The sequence below is a fragment of the Eurosta solidaginis genome, chromosome 4 (assembly GCF_040869045.1).
Source record: "Eurosta solidaginis isolate ZX-2024a chromosome 4, ASM4086904v1, whole genome shotgun sequence".
Classification (NCBI taxonomy): domain Eukaryota; kingdom Metazoa; phylum Arthropoda; class Insecta; order Diptera; family Tephritidae; genus Eurosta; species Eurosta solidaginis.
The window spans coordinates 77,591,707-77,614,474 of NC_090322.1; the positions used below are offsets into that span (position 1 = coordinate 77,591,707).

The following is a 22,768-nucleotide window of genomic DNA, read 5'->3' on the forward strand; positions in this document are numbered from 1 at the left end:
TCATAAAAATTTCAAACTTTTTACTTTAATGAATTTTAGTCTAACAAAGTGTAATTTTGAAGTCTGCCAAAATTCGCATTGATTTTTGAGACACTTCAAAATTGCACTTTGTTAGACTTAAATTTATTAACCTAATAAACTCCATACTCAAAATTTTTTTTAAATTCCAAGTAAAAATTTTGAAACATTTATGAAGATTTTCAAAAACTTCTTGAATTTTCTAATTTGTTTGAAAACGTTTTTGAAATCGGTTTACATAGTTTTCGTTATACAATACATTCAAGTTTTTTCTAAAATTAATAAAATTAAATAAAAGAAACAATTAACCGATAAAATGTTGCAATAATTTTTGCCACTATTTTTGTATGTAGATATATTTGAGATTCCTAAGAAAGTACAAAATGTAGACTGAAAATCGAATTGTGATACATTAATTTCTTTATTTATTAATATATTATATGTTGTATTGCATGTAACATGAAAGTTGACCTATCCTAATATAATAATACGTTAATTCGAGTATAAAAAATATGGTGAATATTGAATTGTGATAATGTAACAAAGAAACACACATAAGAACTTAAATTTTTATAATAGTGGATATGTACACACCTGCTCATATTAATAGTGAAAATAATTTTATTCGTTACATATATTGATGGACAGTTGCGAGCACTAAAATAGCAGTGAAAATTATTGATGTATTTTATCAGTTATTTTCTCCTTTTATTTATTTTCGTTAGTGGTAGAAATAACTTCATCGAATTGTATAACCAAACACATGTAAATTTATTTCGAAAACATTTTCGGGAAATGCAACAAGGTGTTAAAAAATCTTCATGCAAATTTTAAACTTTTTTATTCTTTGAAAAAAAATTTGGCAAAAACCAATACGATTTTTGAGAGACTTCAAACATGCACTTTGTTATACTAAAATTGATTGGACTACAAAACTTGATACTAAAAAAAATTCTGAAAACTCTAAATAAAAGTTTGAAATTTGCATGAAGATTTTTTCCCGAAAATGTTTTCGAAATTAGTTTAAATGTGTTTGGTTATACAATTCACTGAAGTTATTTCTAAAATTTGCGAAAATAAATAAAAGAAAAAATAGCGTTTATAATTCACACTGCTATTGTCGTGTTCACAGCTGTATGTGTTATTATTGATATTCATTTAAAATATAGCATAATCTATAACAAAAATCGTATATGTATATAAAGTTTCAAAGTTCACACAAATGCCAGAATAGATTTTTAGGTAATCTTTGAGTATGCAGCTTTGTTGCCCATTGGTTAGTAATAACTTAAACATAGATTTTTTTTGATGCATTAGTGGATGAAAATTTAACACTTTTTAACTTGCACATTATTATAACAAAATTGAATAAGAAACAAAGTTGCATACAAGAGATTTTCTAAAAATTCTGCTCAAAAAGTTTCAAAGTTCGTGACGAATTTTTAAAGCTACATATATTTATTTATATTAAATAAATTTGCGTATTTATGAAAGTGAAAAAAATATGTATTTAAAAAATTTTTTTGTTTTCCTTCAAAATGTTCGTTTTCCGGTAAAATATTTAATCTGAATTTTGCATTTTCCATTTCATACTAAATATTAGTATGTGTAAACACTAAAGTGCAAAACTAGAATAAGAATGCACAATACAAACTTTGTGGTATTATATTATGCTCTATTTAATATACAAGAGGCAGAATTGCAATTTTTGATTTAGTGAAATTATTTGAACTAACTTTCTATATAAAAAACCATAATATATGTTTTAAAAATATATGAAGTATTGTTTCAGTATTTTTCTTTACTGTATGTATACAGAAAAAAATGAAATAAATTATATTATTCTATGTTAAAATAATTTGAAAAACTTATGATTTTGTAGCAGCATTGTGTTTTTGCAGCACCAATAGTTGTTGCTTTGTTTTGTTGTGTATCCGCCTTCCGCCGAAATGATCTATAAGGAGGTAGTCAAAATGTAAAATAACTTCTAGATAAGTGTATATAAGTTGGGTTCTTACCTCCTGAAATATGTAAATTACTCAATGTGATTTTGAAATGCTACTACACCATCGGTCATAAAGTAGTTGGTAAGGTATTCCCGATACTCGTATGCACTATTTCGACGGCAGCCGGTTCTATGCACCAAAAGGTTTTGTGTGACAGTTTCCGTGTTTTATTTGAAGATACTTACTGCTAAATTCACGTCCTTGCACTCAAATATATATAAATCTTCGCCTATATGTAGTGCTATATTTAATTAAATCTGTAAGAATACAGAAATCCTTATTAATTTGTTAAACTTGTAATATGTGAACAACTTACATTGTGGTACATGTAGATATGGGGCTTTATTCACCACCTAATTGTTTCACTATGTAGATATGCACCCAGTTTGTTGCAGTATTAATAAAAAATACTATTAAAAATGTTTTCTTTTACTTTATTTTGATTAAAAATTACAAAATTTGCTAAGTGATTGCACAATCACTTTTTATAAACAAAACATTCCCAGCTCATGACAGCAATGGTCAGCTGTTTACGGTTATGGCACCATTAATCGATCACAATAGAGATAGCGTTAGGGTTAAGGAAGTTTAATTTGGCTTTTAAATGGAGCATACGGCAAAACTGTACAGTTCTGTATGATATATATTGATCTCGTTAATTATTATCAAATTTTAACTCGCAGTATAAGAACAGGGAATTTTTTAATGTTCAAATTTATTTTGCCGAAAATTAACAATCTTTTCTTTATGGTCAATCAACCTAATTAAGCACGTTGGCTAGTCCAATATCACGAAAATTTAATAAAAGTCGAAGAAAGTCATCCACAATTACACGATGCTATGGAGAAGGATAATTTTGGTATCTAGCGAACGGACAAGTCTCTTTCCAGGCAGCCGATTGATTTCACTCAGGAGCAAACAATAAACGCGGATGCTGGAAGAAAAGTAACCGGTGTAATACATTTCACAAACTATTTCTACTAGACAACGTTGGTCTAAGAGCCATCAGATTCGATCTACTGTAATATCGCATACCTACGAAGGTACCGGTTTAAGAAAACGGCAAGATGTAACTGCTGATTTGAAAAATTACAATATCGAAAGAGATTCAAAACACATCCAATCATTTATCAATACATTTTCTAAATTTATAAACCCATTTGATACCAGTATCGACCAACAACAGCTTTTTAATATTTCTAGTGGAAAAGCCGCTTCTGAATCAGTGCGAGAATATTTATTAAACATTGAAGAAAAAGGTGAACAATTACGTGAACAATTTATTTTGGAATGTAATGAATCAGCCGATAGGTTTGAGAAATCTATAAAAAAGTCAAAATTATGAATTTTTCCACAGTAGCTGTTAAACAAATTTTAAAAAGTGGCAATAAAGTACAAGAAATTAAAATTCAACGTGATTTGTTTGGTCTAATGCTGGGTTTATCAATGGACTACGATATTGACATTGAAAAAATTTTGTGTTATCCAATAACACTTATTCCAATGTCAATGTGCCGCCTGGATGGAAGTTTATATAAAACCGACAAATCTACTGCTGTTAAATTTTTTGAAAAACAACATCATTGTATTGACGTACCGAAAAAATTTGATGTAGTTAAAGTGGTGGATTTTTTTACTGCATATAATGCATGATATCCCTCTTTCATTCGGTGGTATTTCAAAAAAAATTTTGGGCATCTTGACAGGAGCTGGAGCTTCACGTGTGGATATAATTTTCGATTAATATTTTTGTCTATCAATTAATGATTACGAGCGTATACGAAGAAATGAACAAAGTACTATTGACTTTAGTACTACTGGTCCAAGTCAAACTCGGCCGATAGATTTCATGAAAGAATTGAAAAACATAAAATTTAAGCAGATCTTTGTCAAATTTTTGATTGAACAATGGACTTCACGTGAAGTAATACCATTTATGCATAATATTATTATAAATTTGAACTATGAGTTTTCCCATTCTTATGCTATTGAAAATGATTCAATAAAAATGTCAACTGATGAAAACATGACCTACGATAATCAAGAAGAGGCTGACACAAAAATAGTTCACCACGTATGCATGCTCGAAACAAATTCCAAGACAAACGTTCTTATTAAAACTTGTGATACATATGTTTTTATAATCATGTTGGGAAATATGGATCACCTTCAAAGCGATGACCTTCATATTTTCATGGAATATGGCACCGGAAATGCGAAAAGATATATAGATATAACTAAATTATACATCGAGTTAGGGTTATCTTTATGCGCAAGTTCACCTGCCTATCATTCATTAACAGGGTGCGATTATAATCCATCTTTTTTTCAAAAAGGCAAGATAAAACCATTGAAAATCTTACAGAAAAATCAGGACTTATAATATTTAACCAAATAAAAACGAAAAAGATTCGGGAGGCGCTTGTTTTCAGCGCAGAAATCTGATTAATTTTTATTATGAAATTCTTTCTCTTTTATAGTAAAAATGTCTTACAATACTATTACAATTTTTACATACAATACTTACACACTAAAAGTAACTATATTCTAATTTCTATATACCAAGTCAGCAAATATTCTTATTACCTAATTATAGAACTATGTAGTAATATTTTGGCAGTCACATTGACGAACCGACTTATCGATCAGTCATGCCATCGCTTCCATCAGAAGTGAACATTTGCCGTTATCCAGTGAGTTTTACAGCTCCGGATCACGCTCAATTCTCACGGGAATGCTCTGGTTCATTGAGAGACTTGAGAAGCAGAGGTCGTGATATTTTCGCACACGTGAAATATGATAGGCAGATGTCGTCACTGTTTTTCATTTAACTCATACGCGAAGGGCTAAACAGCGACATCTATTTTTGAAAAAGTAGATTTATTAAAGGCAGCGTTGCCAAACTAAAGACAAGTAATTAAAAAATTATCTGGCTCACAAATTGAACCAGACTTCTATCTGGATTTATCTGGCTCAGATCGTTGCATTTACATGCAAAATTATTTATCTGGCTCAAGATCTTTGCCACCGGATGATGGCTATTGGTAATAATTGTGTACCAGTGTGAAATCGTCACTGGAGGGATTGCTGTCAGCGCCATCTAACAATCGAACCGATTACGTAAACAGAAAATGAAATGTATAAAAATATAAATATGGTAACGCTGCCTTTTAGGCAAAAATCTAGCGATCATCCAATCCTGTGCCGACGCAGCCCTCTGTGGGCCGAAAGTAGTACAAACGTGTAAATGTGGCAACGCTATAGAAAGAAGGAAAATAAATTGGCATTAGAGAAAATATAGCGAACAAAGACGGAAGCAACCTAATCTTCGACTTTTTAATTGGAAAATACCAGGAATTAAAGCTCAGGTGTGGAAAAAGAATTTGCGTACTACACAGCGCTACAAACATTTAAACAAATGATGAATATTCGTGAAGAAATGATCAATGTTCTGACTGATGCTGGGGTGGAGTTTCCGCACACAGCTACAACAACGCAACTGCGAAGATTGATACAAAATGTGGTTGGGACTCGTCAAATCCCTTCCACTAATATCCCAGTGGGCGTTGCTCCAGTTTTTGATACAACTTTTGATTTATATGCTGTAAATGATCGAAACATTGCCGATGACGCTATTGTTTCCGGTGCTTCCGCCACTGCTAATACTGCCGTCGCTGATGTCCTTGTCACTGCCGATGCCTTACGTCTGCCGATACGCTTTCGCTGCTGAAACCTCCGCCATTGCCGATGCCGCCATTACTACCACCGCTGCCATTGCCACTACCGACGTCTTCATCACCACTGCTGCCATTGCCACCACCGCTGACAACGTAGCCAATACCACAACCGATTTTACCGAAGAAACCGCAGCCATGTCATATGGCGAAATGTCCAATAGATCGCAAGGCGTAAAAACTGAGTTAGAAGAATATAAATCCTAAGGAAAGAGAAATCCTTATGTTGGAAAAATCTGTTGCGGACCTAAACGTGAGTTTCAAAGCGCACGGAACGACTCCCCCTTTGGTAACGGTAGGCTACACCACTCAAATCGTTTGACGTTTCGTGACATAGAGCATTCCATCACAAAATTTTATGGCGAAAATAAAGCATATTGCAACTTTCTTCGCAATTTTGATAGGGTCATGCAGATGGCATTTTTAAGTACACTTGCTTGTGTAATTCTCTTTGTTGTGACGCTAAACTCATACTGTGTAGAGACGTTCTCTATTATGAAGATTTAAAATCGCTTTTGTTCAGAGAATTTGGTAGGGTGGTGAACCCTCATGAAGTATACAATGCGTTGTCCACTCATAAATGGGATAAAAAAAGCAGCAAACGCCAATATGTTTTGAAAATGGAAAACATCGCTACTCGTTGTAATTATGTCGACGAGTTTGAACTGATCAACTTTATAGTTGATGGCCTACAAGACAGGTCGCCATAAATATATACCTTGATGGACCCAAGGACGATGAGGGAATTTAAACAATCGCTTGATTTATACGAGCGTCGTCGCTCCTCTCGCCTATACGTAAATGACAATATCCAAAACCCGAAACCATCAAGACCAAGTCCGTCAAAGAACGAGGAAACTGATGCAGCAGAAATACGTTGCTTCAATTGCAAACGTATGGGGCATTTTCAAAGAAGAGGACGGAGGGAAGTTGTTTCCGTTGTTGTGAGACGGGCCATGACCACCGCAGCTGCACTAATCCAAAGAAGACATTGAGCTTGAAGAAAACTGATGCCGCAGTTGGGCCGACATTGAAGATGGCGATGAAGAACGCTGCTACCGAATACTAGGATCTATGAATTCAGTAAGTGTCGCCTAAGTAACAAAACAAGCTAAGTGCAAAAGATTTATGGATAGTTTATCTCTCTTTGAGACTGGCAGTCTAACTAGCTTTGTCCGCAAGTCCGCCGTGGCATTTAATGTGGGCAGAATCACTAAGCAGTCAATATATCGAGGCTTGGGAAATAACAAACTGTTCATTTTTGGAAAAATTAAATGTGAAATAATGATACGCCAGATACCACTTCTTAATTCTGTGCACTTAACTTGAATAATATACTTGGTCTTAAGGGTGAAGAGAGGCATTCAGAATCACAAATTTCTGCATCAAATAGCAGTATACGAGTAGAAGATGTTGAGCTCGAATCAGAAGTAAACGCAGTGTCTGATGAGGCTTGTAGCGATGGGTCATGTCCACTCGATCAAACTTTTAGTGAGAATATTTTTAATAAGCACACCGCTTGCTTATCGGAAATGACATAAATCAAGAATTAGAAGAAAAGAATGTCGATGTATTGAGGAAGACCTTAGAAGATAACTATTTAAGGCCAGAAAATGTGGAATCTAAACCGTATGATTACGAGATGGAATTAAGGCTAGTTGAGGATAACCCATTCCATTCCTCGCCAAGGCGGCTTTCTCATTATGAAAAAGCTGAACTTAGAAAGATAACGGATGAACTATTGGAAAAGAGCATTATTAGGCCAAGGGATATGCTTCTGCGGTTGTATTAGTAAAAAAAATAAAATGGCGAAATTCGTAAATGTGTTGGGACAATTTCCCGCTCCCACTAATTGAAGACTGCCTCGACTATCTAGGTGGGAAAAAGTTTTTCTCAACACTCGACCTAAATCGGGTTCTTTCATGTTAAAATGGCCCAGATTCCATTCAATATACGTCCTTTGTAACACCTTACGGTCAATTTGAGTATATACGTATGCCATTTGGGTTAACAAAAGCCCCCGCTGTATTTCAGCGATACGTTCATAACATTTTTAAAGATCTGGTTGACGATGGATCGATAATGGTATATATGGATGATTTAATTGTAGCCAAGGTAGATTTTCAAACCTATGTTAAGATTCTTTGCAAGGTACTTAGGAGAATGAAAGAAACGAATTTGGAGCTTAGGCTAGGTAAATGTATGTTCGGGTTTAATACTCCCGAATATCTAGACTATTCAGTTAGTTCGGATGACATACGCGCACGTAGAAGCAATCAAAAAATATAGGCTTCCGAAAAATTGTAAGGAACTCGAGACCTGCTTAGGCCTCTTCTCATACTTCAGAAGGTTTTTCCCGAATTTTGCCAGAATCGCTGGCCAATTGCAAAAGCTGACGCGAGACGGTGTTAAATTCGAATTGTCAGAATACTGCTTACGAGCCTTTGAGGAACTTAAAACGGAACCGTCGCCCGTCCCAGTGCTTGCAATATACGATCCGAAGAAACAAACTGAGTTGCACTGCGATGCAAGTTCAGCGGGTTTCGATTCGGTCATACTCCAAAGACACGGACTGTCGGTTGCATCGATTATGTACTTTTCAAAAGCCACCTCAGCCACGGAAGCAAGATACCACAGTTTCGAACTGGAAGCCCTATCCATCATATATGCCCTATGCCGTTTTAGAGTTTATTTGGAAAGGATTCCGTTCAAGATAGTCACAGACTGCAACTCCCTTACGATTACGTTAAACAAAACAGCTCAACCCGCGGATAGCCAGATGGGCCCTGGAGCTCGAAAACTATAACTATAAAATTCAACACAGAAGTGGAGTTAACATGGGACACGTTGATGTGCTTAGCCACTGCTCTGAAGCCGGAACTGCCAATCGTCGCCGATATCGAAAAAAAGCCTGTGAGGATAGCAAAACTTACTTTTGGTCTTCACCGCGGATGCTGATGAAGCAGACTTTCACATCCAAGCGACACAATACCGCGATAATAACATAAAAGAGTTGCGAGAAAAGCTAGAGATAGGTCCCGTGAGGAACTTTGAATTAGTAGACGGTCTCGTCTTTAGGAAAGAGGGAGAGGGGAGGCTGCAGCTGTACGTGCCGAATGAGATGGAGGATAACATTATTAGGCTGGTTCATGAGAAAATTGGTAACTTAGGCGTCGATAACACGTGCGATCAACTGAAGAAACACTATTGACTACCCAAGATGAAAAATAAAGTAGAAAACTTTGTTCGAAATTGCATTACATGCATCATGTAGTTAGCCCCAGCTCGCGTGAACAAGCGAAATATGCATAGCATTGCTAAAATTCCGATACCGTTCGTCACTATACATGTCGATCACTTTGGCCCTCTAGTAATTTTATCATAAGAAATATGTACAAACGTGTAAATGTGGCAACGCTATAGAAAGAAGGAAAATAAATTGGCATTAGAAAAAAAAATAGCGAACAAAGACGGAAGCAAATTAATCTTCGCCTTTTTAATTGGAAAATACCAGGAATTAAAATACGGAATTTATTTATTTTTGGCATTGCTTTTGTGCTTTTCGCATTTTTTAGGTTTCGTTAAGCTGTGCTGCCACCTTTCTACTATTAAAACGAAATTTAAATGTAATTTATATCGAGACGTTAAAATTAAGTTCGTTTTGTTAGTTTTTTGTTAGTGAATAGTACAATAAAATCTCGACAAATCGCATCGTTATAAGTTAGTGAATTACACTACAGGTGTTGTTATCTCAACAGCTCATTGCTTCTTGTTGATTGCTTTCTAAACAACGCCTTGTACAACAATATCGAAATCAATTCAAATTTTCTTTTGACTTGATATTCTTGTGTACGGCGAATTGGTTGAATTCGCATTGCCATCACCTTGTATAGATTCGCCTTGCAATGTATGTAATACAGAATAAGAAAAGATGACATGCATAGTGTTGTAAAGAGAAGGAATTTGTATGATAATTCCATTACGCCCTCTCAGTATAATGCTGGTAAGCATTTTTGAGCAGGTATTTGAGGCACAATGAAAATTATTTACAATGCTTTTTTAAAGGTATCTAAATATAGAAACGCAGAACTGGCTAAGGGGTGCCGGGACTCAAACAACCCTTGAATTTAACAAAAAAATTTAGTTTTGTATGCTAAAAATATTTTTGAGGCACTTTGAAAATTAGATATGTTAAAATTTAATATTTGAAAAATATAAAAAGAAATAAGCCAGATTATTAGGTTGGGTCTAAAACTTTGAGGCACTTTGAAAAATAGATATGTTAAAACTTAATATTTGAAAAATATAAAAAGAAATAAGCCAGATTATTAGGTTGGGCCTAAAACTTTGCCAGGTCATTGCAAAATAATTTTTTTTTTTAATTGAAAAAATGTTTTTGGGGCACTTTGAAAATTAGATATGTTAAAATTGAATATTTGAAAAATATAAAATGAAATAAGCCAGATTATTAGGTTGGGTTTAAAACTTTGCAGGTCATTGCAAAATAATTTTTTTTTTAATTGAAAAAATGTTTTTGGGCACTCTGAGAATTAAATATGTTAAACTTTAATATTTAAAAAATATAAAAAGAAATAGGAGGGTGGATCCGTGTGTAGAAGTCCACAAAAGTGGGGAAAGCTTCTGACCGCCATTCACCTGGGAATGGCCAGAGCGGTTCTTTTGCATGCGGTTCAAGCAGCTCACTACTGCCGGTCGCTTGCAGCCAAGTATCCTTTGGGTAGCCGTTAAACATCCGTTTAGCGGCGAGCTAATGTGAGAAGGCGACAACCTGGCTAGGCCACTCTGACATAATCGGTTTAAGGGCTCGCCGGGGGGAGATCTCATCAGCAGCGTCTGTACACCTCTAGGTGCGGCTGCAAGCGGGCGTCTGTCTTGGAGCAGGCGGCTCGCTATATAAACGTGCAAGTAATATTTTCACCCCCGCTGAGCGGGTGGTGGGAAAAATTTAAACAACGTGACATCAGGACGGACAAGGCGACAGCTGTTTCGATTACACCTTGTAAATCTCTTCAAAGCCTTTTCTCCCGGGAGTGGGAGTCGAACCCACACTCCTACGATAGTTGAAATGGTTCCAAACGCATTCAGCTACGTCATGCCTTAGTTGTTGTAAAAATTAAATAAAATTTGTTTTTTTTATAAAAGTTGTCAGATCTAACAATTTTTCAAAAAGCCTATTTTTAGGACCTTTTTCGAACTTTGATGGAAAATAAAAAAAAAGGACAGAAAAGGTATCCGTGAAATTTACCGTAAGTATTTATTAAATATTCAGTTACCTGAATTCATAAGGTCTACCTGCGTCCAACTGCGATTTCACTTTTTACATCAAATAAAGTGGAGCAACCTTGGATATAAATACGCGCCTGAGCAGGTATAGGTAAGAAGGAGGCGAATTTAGTACGGTCACTTTTGTTGTTGGAATTTGTTAATAAAACCAAATTTTTCAGTTACAAGCTGCATAATATACCTGGAAATCATTTCCATAATTTGAGTATATAAAGCAATGGTTAATACAACGCCCAAACTCAGTCGTTTTTTGGAGTGTATAGAATAAAGTATTCTGTTTATTTAAATAAACTTAAATATAGCTCACATATTTTTTTATTAAGATATACCGATGGAAAATTTTAATATGTCTCTAGAAATCTCCAAACTATTTGAGGTGTTCAAAGCTTCAAAGACAAAAGCGGAGTTCGTTGAGGCTATTATGACAGAATTACCAAATGAAGCATGCAATAAAGAAGACGAAGACTTGAAAGAAAAAATTGGCTTCCTCTACATTCCAATACAAAGAAAATGGCAAGCACTCGGTCGTTCTACTTCAACGTTTATAAGTAAGCATGAAAGCTGGCTAGCTGGTAAAAGTTTTTTGGACGAATAAATGCCTAGCACATCAACGAATCGAACTAGAGGAAGACCAACAAAACCCATAGAAGTATGTTCGACCTACACAAGGAAAAGGAAGCTGTCAGATTATACTAGAACTATCGCCACGACTCATCTTTCAGAAGCATTGGCTATTAAATATACAAAGGACGAAGAAAACACCAAGTCTCATATCATAGGAGCAGTTGCGTTAGCAAGTCCAGTGCGACTGGGAAGGATCAAAAACAGCATTCCCACACCCCCAAATGCGCTACTTAGGAGATACACTCCTGAAGAGTCTTTGGCGCTGTTTATAGATCTCAGGTTATCGAAGGATAAATATAATATATTGCGTGAGTCATTATTGCATCATAATGCCGATATTTTCCCTGAATACAAACAAATCACTCGAGCCAAGAAAGAAGCAGTTCCTCCAAGAGCCAAAATAACCGAAGTAACAGCTGAAGTTGAGCTCCAAATCTTAATGGATCATACGCCTATGCGACTCTTGAAAAGCTTTTCTGAAGAAAAGTTGAAATCACTGCCAAAAAGGCTAACATTGATAAATAAAAGGGGATGTGATGGATCATCAGGATAAAGAGCATATAAACAAAGAATAAATGTAGACAATGGAGCAATTACAGATGGTAATATGTTTATGGCTTCTGATGTTCCTCTCCGTTTAAAAGATGAAGCTTAAGAATATTAGAAAATCCACGGCCGTCATCAGTTAAATTGTGCCGGTCGATATTATTTAAATATGAAAGGAGTCTTCCGAACTCATAAAAGCTACAGTGAGTGATATAAAAAATGAAATCGCAATATTAGAACCAACAATAATTGAAATCGAAGACGGAATGTTATTACCATAAAGCATGATTTTCTTCTAACAATGGTCGATGGAAAAGTTTTAAACTTACTAACAAACACATCATATACATTGAAATGTCCAATCTGTAAGAAGAGTCAAAAAGACTTTCAAAATCTTGATGATTCAATCATTGACGAACTAAATTATGAGTATGGAATATCTCCTTTGCATGCGAGTATAAGGTTCATGGAATTCGTTTTGAAACTGGCTTATACACTACCACAACAAGGAGAAGTTTTCGACGACAATGCAACATCTAAGGGAAAACAAAACATTAGAAAAAAAAATAATTCAAGATGCATTCTATAAATAGCTCGGCCTGAGAGTTGACATACCAAAGTATGGATACGGCAACACAAATGATGGAAACTCCACAAGAAGATTTTTTGAACACGATGAAATGACTGCTCCCATTACTGGCGTCGACAGAGATATTGTCAAACGATTGGGAGTAATTTTAAATATTTTAAATTGCCATGAAAAAGTTAATGGACCTAAATTTGGAGAATATGCATCGAAAACTGTAGAGCTGCTGCTTCAAAAGTATTCTGAGAAAAAGCTCACACCAACGGTACATACAATTTTGACCCATGGAAAAGATTTAATAGAATACCAGTGTTTACCATTAGGAGAATTGTCTGAAGAAGCTCAAGAATCTAAAAACCAGGACTACAAAAGATATAGAAGTACTAACGCTTGCAAAATCTCACGAGTTATGCAAAACGAGGACCTCTTCAACATGTTGGCCATCTCTTCTGATCCAGTCATATCATCCATGAGGCATGAGTGTAATAATGCACATGTATATATACTTACCGGAGAATATGTTTAGATCAACGCTCATATACAATTCTCCCTATATGTTGCACGTATATATTTGCCTCGATAAGCGGTTACGATTTAATATTGCATCCTAAAATGTACGTGTATGTAGAAATTATTCCATGCATGCAACAAACAAGAACTTTTCTGATTATTTTTAATTTTTTTTGATTTTTTTCAATAATCGGAAAAAATCATGATTTTTTTTTTGATTATTTTTTTAATTAATTGAAAAGTAATCATTAAAAATAGAAAATAATTGCAAGTAATCATTAAATGACGTTTAAGGAAAATAATCAATGGAACGGGTAATCATTACCATTAGTAATCATTATTTGACAGGTCTGCTCGAAACTCAAAGTTAGTCAAAAAATCGCCAAAGTATAGCAGTCTGAAATTCAAGTAACTTATGATCTTGCTATTTTTAAAGTAGCGATGCAAATTCAAACAAGTGAGAAGCCGTTATTTGATAATTTGTTCATACATTTAGGATCGTTTCATATTATATTTGCATATTTTAAAGCAATCGGTAAATTTATCGCGGAATGTGGACTCATGAATGTTGCTGTTGAAAGTGAAATAATAGCAAACGGATCAGTTCATTCATTTATTTCTGGTAAACACTTCAATAGGTGTAAACGATTACACACTTTAATGGCCGTTGGATTAGAAATTTTACATTTTGTAAAGTCACGGATGGCTTTAATATACGCCGATAAATAAAAGAGCTGGTTCAAGTCGACCGTTTCACAATTTATTTCCACAGGAAGTGGCCATGTTTCTTTTTCTTTTACATTTTATGATACAAAATCCCTACAAGAACACTGACTATCATCTGATTGTCAGCAATGTCAACCTAACGATCAGCGCCTCATACAAACTTTCTATCACAAACTTAAGGGGGCTTGCGCAAATGTGATGTAAACAACTGTGTACGTGTGAGTTTTTGTCTCCTTCTTATACACCAACATGGCCTACTGATTAAGTATATAGCCGTACTGCTCACTCTCATTCCTTTTCCTGGATCAGTGCTGACACTCTACCTATCAAAAAGTGTCATAAATGATAGTTTACTGTAGATATCAGGTTTGACTGTTATACTATCATAAATGACCATTGTTATATTCCGCCAAAAATGAAACAATGCTTTTTGCTTTTTATTTACTTTATTTCATTACGTTTTTAATTTTGTACGTGATAAAAGCATACGTGTTTCTTATTTGTTTAAAATAAATAGTTTTATAAGAATTCGAGTTCAAAATGTTCAATTTAAATTCAGAAAATAACAAAACAACAGAAGAGCGCTTTCCTCATGCGGAAACACATTTAAAAATGAAACACCACTAACCACTATTATTTTTCGCGTATCAATTTTTTGAGTGCGCCCCATACATTCCGCCAACTTTTGGTATTTTTTAATATTATTTTCGATTTTTTTTCTTTTAGCATGGAGCTTTGAAATGCTCTCTTTTTCATTTTTTAAACTTATTTTTGATATGCTTTTCGTCGGTTGAAAATGGCGGAATTTAAAAAATAACAAACCAACCGTGATAATCATTTGATTGTCATATGACAGTCAGTAGTGACAATTTGATTAAATCGGATAAACTGTTCCCGCATACATAAAATTCCGTTGAGAATTATGTATCTGTCTCACATGCATAATGGTATCTGCTGTATGTTCTTTTGTTCTGTACCAGGTGTCCGAAGCTTTCCCAGTTTCAGTCCTTTTTCATGATTATAGGCTGTCGTTGGGAACATGCGGACATGCGTGAGCGAACAAAGGAACATACAAAGTTTGAGTATCAATTTTTACGTCATCGCAGGATCAGCATTGTTAATTACAAGTGTGAGTGTATTAGTAAAACTATCAGCGTTTCTTGTAGGGATGTTGGCATACAAAAAGGGGCCATGCAAAGAGTTGCCATACTGGGTGTTTCCTTACACCCAGTTTACACATCTTACAACTCGGCCATCCTGATCAATCAACAAATTAATCTTACGCTCTAAACTAATGGTAAACTTACAAACAAATCTCAAGGTCTGAATTGACAGCAAAGTGTCGCTTATTGGTTAAGTGCCAGTGTCCGACTCAGGGATTGGGGCAAGCCACCTGCGCAGGCGATTTGCTTCTACCACCCCATCATAGGGCATTTGTGTCATTTGACAGTTTTCAATATCACGCAAAACATAACGATCATTGGGTAACTTCTTATGTATTACGTAAGGACCGCGAAATTTCGGAATAAATTTTTTGTTGGTACCGACAGTGGTGTCCACGTTTCTCATCACCACGAACTCTCCCACGCCGAAATCTCTCGCTGGTAAACTACGTTTAAGAAAGTATTCCAAGTTATAATTCTTTCCCTTTTCAATACACCTCAGGGCCTCTTCGCGAACCTTCACCAAATCACACGGTTGTTTTACCTCCTTTTCTTCAAGAACTCAGCCCGTCCACGCTGATCTGCTCCGAATAACAACCTACAAGGAGTATTATTCGTTGTAGAGTGTACTGTATTGTTAATAGCATATTCTACATCCACCAGTCTACCCACCCAATCTGAGTGATTGACCGGTTCAGTCAACTTCGCCAACATTGCTTTCAGAATTCGATTAACGCGCTCTATCTGACCGTTTGCTTGCGGGGAAGCTACTGCAACCTTTACATGCGATATTTTATTCCTTTCCATAAAGTCTGCAAATACCTCTGAGGGTAACAAGAACCACGATCACTCACAATACGCTGCGGTCTACTATAAAAGTCAAAATACTTCTGCAAAGAGGCACACACTTCTTTAGCACTAGTTGTCTTTACCGCAAACAACTTCACATGCTTAGTAAAACCATCGACTACCACCAACACGTGTTTTCTCACCGAGCGAATGGAAGGTAAATGATCAAAATGGTCAATATGCAAAGTATCGAAAGGCTCTGGTTTTTTGGGTATATTGAATAAGTTATGGCGATTCAAGCGTGTTTCTGGCGAGTACACTATACACTTAAGGCAGTTTCTTATAAAGTTTTTCACCCTCTTCCTTAACTTCGGAAACCAATAATTTTTTCGTAAGTGATCAACCGTTTTTTCTACCGCCATATGACCGCTTTTACCGTGAATTACCCTAATTACATTATCTTCCATTTCCTTTGGGACGTAAAGCATCAAACGTCCTTCATTGCTTCTCCTGAACACTAAGCCATCAACGAGCTCAAAATTCTGAACCGATTCATTCTCTAACAGCGATCTCAGCGATTTAATCGTTTCGTCTCGGTTCTGGGTTATTTGAAGGTTAAAATCTAAATCCTCAACCCCCTCTGACTCCACTACGCAGAATCTGCTAAGCGCGTCCACACGGGCCATAGATGTCGCTGCCTGATGTTTCACTTTATAATTATAATTCTCAAAGGTAAAAACCCATTTGGAGATCCTAGCATTCACTTGCTTTTTGCTTAAGGTCTGAGCTAAAGCATTGCAATCCGTGACTATAGTAAAAGCAATCCCCTTAAGCTGTGTTTTGCACCTTTCCAAGGCGTAGACAATTGCTAACGTTTCCACCTCAAAGATATGTAGCCTCGATTCGCTCTCGGAGGCAGTTTTAGAAAAGTAAGATACCGGGTGCAATTCACCATCTTCCTGCTTTTGTAAAAGAATAGCGCCGAACCCTAACTTGCTAGCATCCGTATGAAGCTCGGTTTCCCTAACCGGACTATATATTGACAGAACTGGCGCGGAGGTTAAATATTCTTTAAGTTTATTAAAAGCCTCTGTACATTCAGGTGTAAACCTAAATACAGCATTCTTCTTAAGGAGGGATGTCAGGGGTTTAGCAACGGAGGAAAAAGACTGAACAAATCGCCTAAAGAATGAAAACAAGCCTAAGCATTGCTGCACCTCCCTGGCACTTTTGGGCTGCGGGAAATTCCGAATGGCCTCATTGTGCATTGGGTGAGGCCGGATGCCGGTTTCGTTCACTATATAACCCAAAAACTCAATTTCAAAAAAGCCGAATCTACATTTTTTTATTTTTAACCCTAAGCCCTTCTTGCCTAGCCGTTGCAAAACAACACTTAGAACTTGGATGTGAGTTTCGAAGTCCTTTGTGGCTATCGTTATATCATCAATAAAAACAACTATTTTCCTAGAAAAGATCAAGGCTTTCAAAACGGTACAAATAAACCGCAGGAAAAACGCAGGTGCATTTTTTTAACTCGAACGGCATTCGGGTATACTCATACTGGCATCCTGGTGTTACGAATGAAGTATATTTTATCGACTCTTCATCCATCTCCACTTGATGGAACCCGTTTTTCAAATTCAAAGCTGTAAAGTATTTCTTTCCTTCTAGATACTCTATACAATCCTCAACCAAGAATAGGGTAAAATTATCGCGACCCGTTTTTTTTTTGTTTAAAAACCTATAGTCAATACATAATCTACCTTCCCCGCTTTTCTTTTTAACCAATACTGTTGCCGAGGCAAAGGGTGAGCTGCTGAATCTAATGATACCCTTGACTAAAAGTTCGTCAACTATTGCTTGTACTTCCGACTTTTCTGAAAAGGATAATCTGCGCGGTGCACAATTTAATGGTGTGTCATCAGTCAAATTTAATTTAATTTTGAGGTCATAAGGTTCCCTCTCTGATTCAGGTAAAGGGTTATAATAACACTCTTTGATCACATTCTGCAACTGCTTACTTTGTTGTTCGCTTAGAGCAGGATCCAAATAAATTTCCGATAAACTACACGAATCCGAAATTCCTGAAACATAAGAATTGAACCGATTTACCTCAATGATCGCGTCTGTTTCATTATTTCGTTCGACAATTACCGCTGCGAACATCTGTGCATACAATTTTACTCCACTGTGTGGCGAAAGCATTAAAGCACTTACTCCTTTCTTCATTATTTTGTTTAATCCTTCATATGACCCCACCTTGTTACCTCTCCCCAACCCCTGCATCAGACACTGTTTACATTCACAAACCAATTTTCTTAAATCAAACAAGTCAAGAGCACCATAGTTTAAAATTTTTGAATGTTTCAGCTCAGTAGCGTTTTTAATATTTATTAATTCAGTTTTATAATATTTCACTTTGGTTTTAAGTTTACATAGAAATATATTGAATTTTTTCAAAAGATCACGCCCGATCAGCAATGGTACATCTAGGGTAGTATCCGGTAGTACAGATAATTCTTGTAAAACAAATGTAAAACAAAGCGATTACTAAATTGCACAACACATTCAATATTTCCCTAAGACCATATTTGAGCATTACTTACTCCTTTATATTTTGGCCGCTCTAATTTTCCGCATTTAATAGTTTGAACACATGACCGCCTAATAAAACTTCTCGGACTACCCGCGTCAAGGAGAGATAAAAAATCAAAAAACTTTGTGCACTTGCCTTGTCTAATTTTAAAAGCGACACTTACCGTCTGAAGTTCATGAACTGCTCTAACCAACTCTGCTTCTTCATCGCCTGTTGACATCTGTCCCAAATTGTTTACCGCTGCAACCAGATTTCGCTTTGGACATGCTTGGTAAAAATGTCCGAACTCCACACACTTAAAATATGAACCCAGCGCTCGTTTAGGCTTTGGAGAGTTAGATTGGTAATGCGAGCAATTGTAGCAACGGGCTGTACAGAAGTTTTATCTTTACCATTTGGTTTAACTACTTTCGCACCAGTGGCTGCTCTTGGTCGATACTTGTCGTAGCGGTCGATTTGTATTTTTAGTTCCCTTAGGTTGTTGGCTTGATAGAGCATTGTTGCCGCCCCCAACTTGTCACCTATCCCAGCAATGACTGCGTCCGACAAATCTCCTTCATGTATGTTTGCTTTGCTTGCAATCAGCTGCATTTCCAATAAATAACGCTGAACACTCTCACTGCTTCTCAATTTCCGTGCCTTCAGTTCTTCATACACATCCAGCAGTGAGTATGAAATAGAAAATTGCTCGATCAAGGCTGCCTTCAGGCTTTGATAATCAGAAACCATAGGGGTTCTGACGAACAATTTTGCGCTACCATCCAACAACCGACGAACACAAAGTAATTGCATATATTCGTCGATGCACATTATGCGAAACACATCCTCGAGTTCACCAAACCATTTGCGTATGTGATAACTATCATCGCCTGTAAATTTCTGTACCATAACCTCAATTGATGCGAAGTCAGCAGATCTGCTTCGATGCGACTGGCCTTGAAGTTGCTGGATTTCGCGCTGCAGGGCTAAAATTTCGCGCTGCTTTAACTTGGTGATTTCTTGCTCTAACTCGTCTACTTTATTTTCAGTTTCATTAGTAGTGGCAGCAGTGGTTTCAATGATGGCAGTGGCAGCAGTAACATCAGTGATAGCAATTGCAGTAGTAACATCGGTGATGGCATCGGGGACAGCAGTGGCAGCAGCGGATGTATGGGCATCAGGATTTGGGGGTTTCGCCGACTCTGGTTCGCTTAACTTCTTGGTAGCTCCAACCAAATCCACACAAAGTTGCCTTAACTGCGCAATTGTACCAGTTTTAGGGAATTCTACTTCCGCTTTCGTTAACACCTCCATGAGGTTTTCCCTTACGTTGGGTTTTTCCGCCTTTCTTCAAATTTTTTCGCAAATTGATTTGACCAAATATTAACTTGTATATTTATATGGGTAACAACCACTTCTGAGGATTGTAAAATCTCGGATGGTTTTAATATACGCCGATAAATAAAAGAGCTGGTTCAAGTCGACCGTTTCACAATTTATTTCCACAGGAAGTGGCCATGTTTCTTTTTCTTTTACATTTTATGATACAAAATGTTGCCATACAAAAAGGGGCCATGCAAAGAGTTGCCATACTGGGTGTTTCCTTACACCCAGTTTACACATCTTACAATTTTAAATTTTTTTTTGGAAAATGAAAAAATTACTATTCCTGAAAATTTATACCAAGAACTTATGGATTTTAATAATCGAATATTGACTTACAACGCTTTATTAAAAAATAACGATGTTTCAGAATTATTATCCGCATATGTTAAACATAAAGAAGCCTTTTTAAGGCCCGATTAATGGTGACTTATAACCATAAAGCCATAACCAGATAAAAAAGCTGATCGAACCTACCTTATGGAAATCAATGTAATCGATTAATGGTGCCATACCGTAACGATAACGCCATAACCATACCATAGCCAACAAATTGAATTTTGGTTTTCTGCCATATCCACAAACAGCTGATTGTTCATTCGCCTATTTTTTTTTGCCATTTTGTGTATGACTATATAATTTTTTTGTGTTTGCCGCTTTTTTCTTTTGGTAATTAAAAATTCTATTGTTTTGTTTATTTGAAAGACAAATTAATTTCGTTTATTGTTTATGCAGATCATAATGGATGACTGCAAATTAATTGAATTTGTACGCGATTTCCCATGCCTTTATGACAAGGCAAACCGGGATTTTAAGGACGCAAATAAAAAAAAGTGCCGCTTGGAAGGTCATAGCAGAGAATTCAGGTGTGGATGGTAAGTAATAATGAATGATCTTATAATATATGCGTACTTAGGTATGATTATTCCCAATAGTGGCAGTAGCAGTAAGGCGATGGGGGAATTTACGAGAGCGTTTCAGTAAAGAGATAAGAAGCAGTAAAAACACTTCAGGAAGTGGCGCGTCTGATGGAAGGCAGTGGGTTTTCTTAGAGAGTCTTCAGTTCTTAAGAGCCCACATTATACCCCGACCTTAAGTATAATGGAATTACTTAACATGTTTGATTATAAACAAATTTTCTATTACAACAGAATGCGGCAGAGCTCTCAAAATATAAGCAGAAGTGTTGAAGGTGGCAAAAGTACACCCACCGTTTGCGAGTCACGCCCTGCAACTCCCACTTTACCTGAGCTGCTATCTGTAAGTACGCAGTCCCCTCCTATTCCACAACCGCAGTCTGAGCCATCAACGTCTCGCGGACGAAAACGAACGGCAGTTTTGCGTGATGAATTGGCCGCTGCCACAATGGAGACCGTCCAAACTTTTAAGGATGTATGTGCGCGTAGAATTACAGTGCCGATATAAGTGCATTTGGCTCCATTATGTGCTCCGTCATATCGAGTTTGAAGAAGAAAAATCAGGCGGTGGTGATGCAACGGTTCACTGAGATTGTCATGCAAGGCCAGATTGAGGGGAACGACGAAGCAGAGATTGTGGAATACTTGTATCACAACCGGTAGGGTGATTGCCATTTTTATAATTTTAATTTTAAAACTAAAACGCTGGCACTAAAAGCAGATAAGAAATGGGTAATTGTTTACTTTAGCTCACAACAACTAAAACACGTCCAAAAATGTCGGGAGGGGAGTCAGAAGCCGAGCCTTGACCTCGGGATCAATACGAAGGCGAAAAAAAAAAACATTTTGCTTCAGAAAAAACCAAATAACCCCCGGTTGAGCCAAAATCGAGAGCCTGATCCAACGCGGGGTACGCGATCTAAATTATTTCTGCATAATTGTGTGTGTGTACAACAAAATCATCAAAAATACAGTCACATGAAAATTTTAAACCGGTTTTTGAAAATATCTATTGATTGAAATAAACTTTTTAATTTTCGCCTTTGTATTATTGATACCGAGGTCGAAACCCATCACCCGACACCTCTCCCAACATTTCTGGACGTGTTTTATCAGTTTGGAGCTAAAGTAAACAATTGCCAAAAAAGACAGGCATACAAATATATGTAAGTAAGAAGTTTTTGTATATCCACATTTTATACATATTTGTATGTCTGCCTCTTTACGCTTTTTAACGCCAGCTTTGCAATAGCAAAACCTATCTTTTTATTTTATAAAGAAATTGACTGATTTTTCTATTTAATTTCCTTTTAAGTTGTAATGAAATGTGAATACATCCCGTGACATATATTTAATATGTCAATATGAATGCGAGCAAATATGCCACGGGATGTTTAGTTGAGATTCCTAATGAAAGTACAAAATGTATGTACAATTGGATGTACAGTTTTGTTCACAAAAGTAGTAGCAAAAATTATTGCAACATTTTATCGGTTATTTGTTTCATTTATTTAATTTTACAAAAAACTTGAATGTATTGTATAACGAAAACTATGTAAACCATTTTCAAAAACGTTTTCAAACAAATTAGAAAATTCAAAAAGTTTTTGTAAATCTTCATAAAAATTTCAAACTTTTTACTTTAATGAATTTTAGTCTAACAAAGTGCAATTTTGAAGTCTGCCAAAATTCGCATTGATTTTTGAGACACTTCAAAATTGCACTTTGTTAGACTTAAATTTATTAACCTAATAAACTCCATACTCAAAATTTTTTTTAAATTCCAAGTAAAAATTTTGAAACATTTATGAAGATTTTCAAAAACTTCTTGAATTTTCTAATTTGTTTGAAAACGTTTTTGAAATCGGTTTACATAGTTTTTGTTAT

At 36.0% G+C, this 22,768-nt stretch overlaps 2 protein-coding genes and 2 long non-coding RNA genes across 11 annotated transcripts in view; 2 read left to right on the forward strand and 2 right to left on the reverse strand.

Moving 5' to 3' along the window:
- The window catches only part of LOC137249995 (serine--tRNA ligase, mitochondrial-like), a 176,096-nt gene that overhangs the window by 96,376 nt on the left and 56,952 nt on the right, over positions 1-22,768 (forward strand). The gene's annotated exons all lie outside the window — the stretch shown is intronic.
- On the reverse strand, positions 427-2,516 carry LOC137248022 (uncharacterized). Its single transcript, XR_010952011.1, has 3 exons — positions 2,341-2,516; positions 2,037-2,281; positions 427-1,972 (listed from the first exon to the last, which is right to left on the reverse strand). It is a non-coding gene; the product is annotated as an uncharacterized lncRNA (long non-coding RNA).
- LOC137249993 (uncharacterized) lies at positions 14,397-20,068 on the reverse strand. Its single transcript, XM_067782151.1, has 2 exons — positions 18,766-20,068; positions 14,397-18,688 (listed from the first exon to the last, which is right to left on the reverse strand). Exon 1 carries the CDS (start codon positions 19,893-19,895, stop codon positions 18,837-18,839), a length of 1,059 nt encoding a protein of 352 aa, XP_067638252.1. The 5' UTR covers positions 19,896-20,068; the 3' UTR covers positions 14,397-18,688; positions 18,766-18,836.
- On the forward strand, positions 20,453-22,264 carry LOC137250001 (uncharacterized). 2 transcript variants are annotated; one of them, XR_010952682.1, is made up of 3 exons: positions 20,453-20,839; positions 20,900-21,060; positions 21,116-22,264. It is a non-coding gene; the product is annotated as an uncharacterized lncRNA (long non-coding RNA). The 2 variants fall into 2 exon arrangements; XR_010952683.1 differs by having other exon boundaries at positions 20,453-20,633; positions 20,700-20,839; positions 20,900-22,264.

Excerpts from the sequence above, each read along its gene's own strand:
- LOC137249993 (XM_067782151.1), bottom strand. The coding sequence starts at position 19,895 with ATGGAGGTGTTAACGAAAGCGGAAGTAGAATTCCCTAAAACTGGTACA.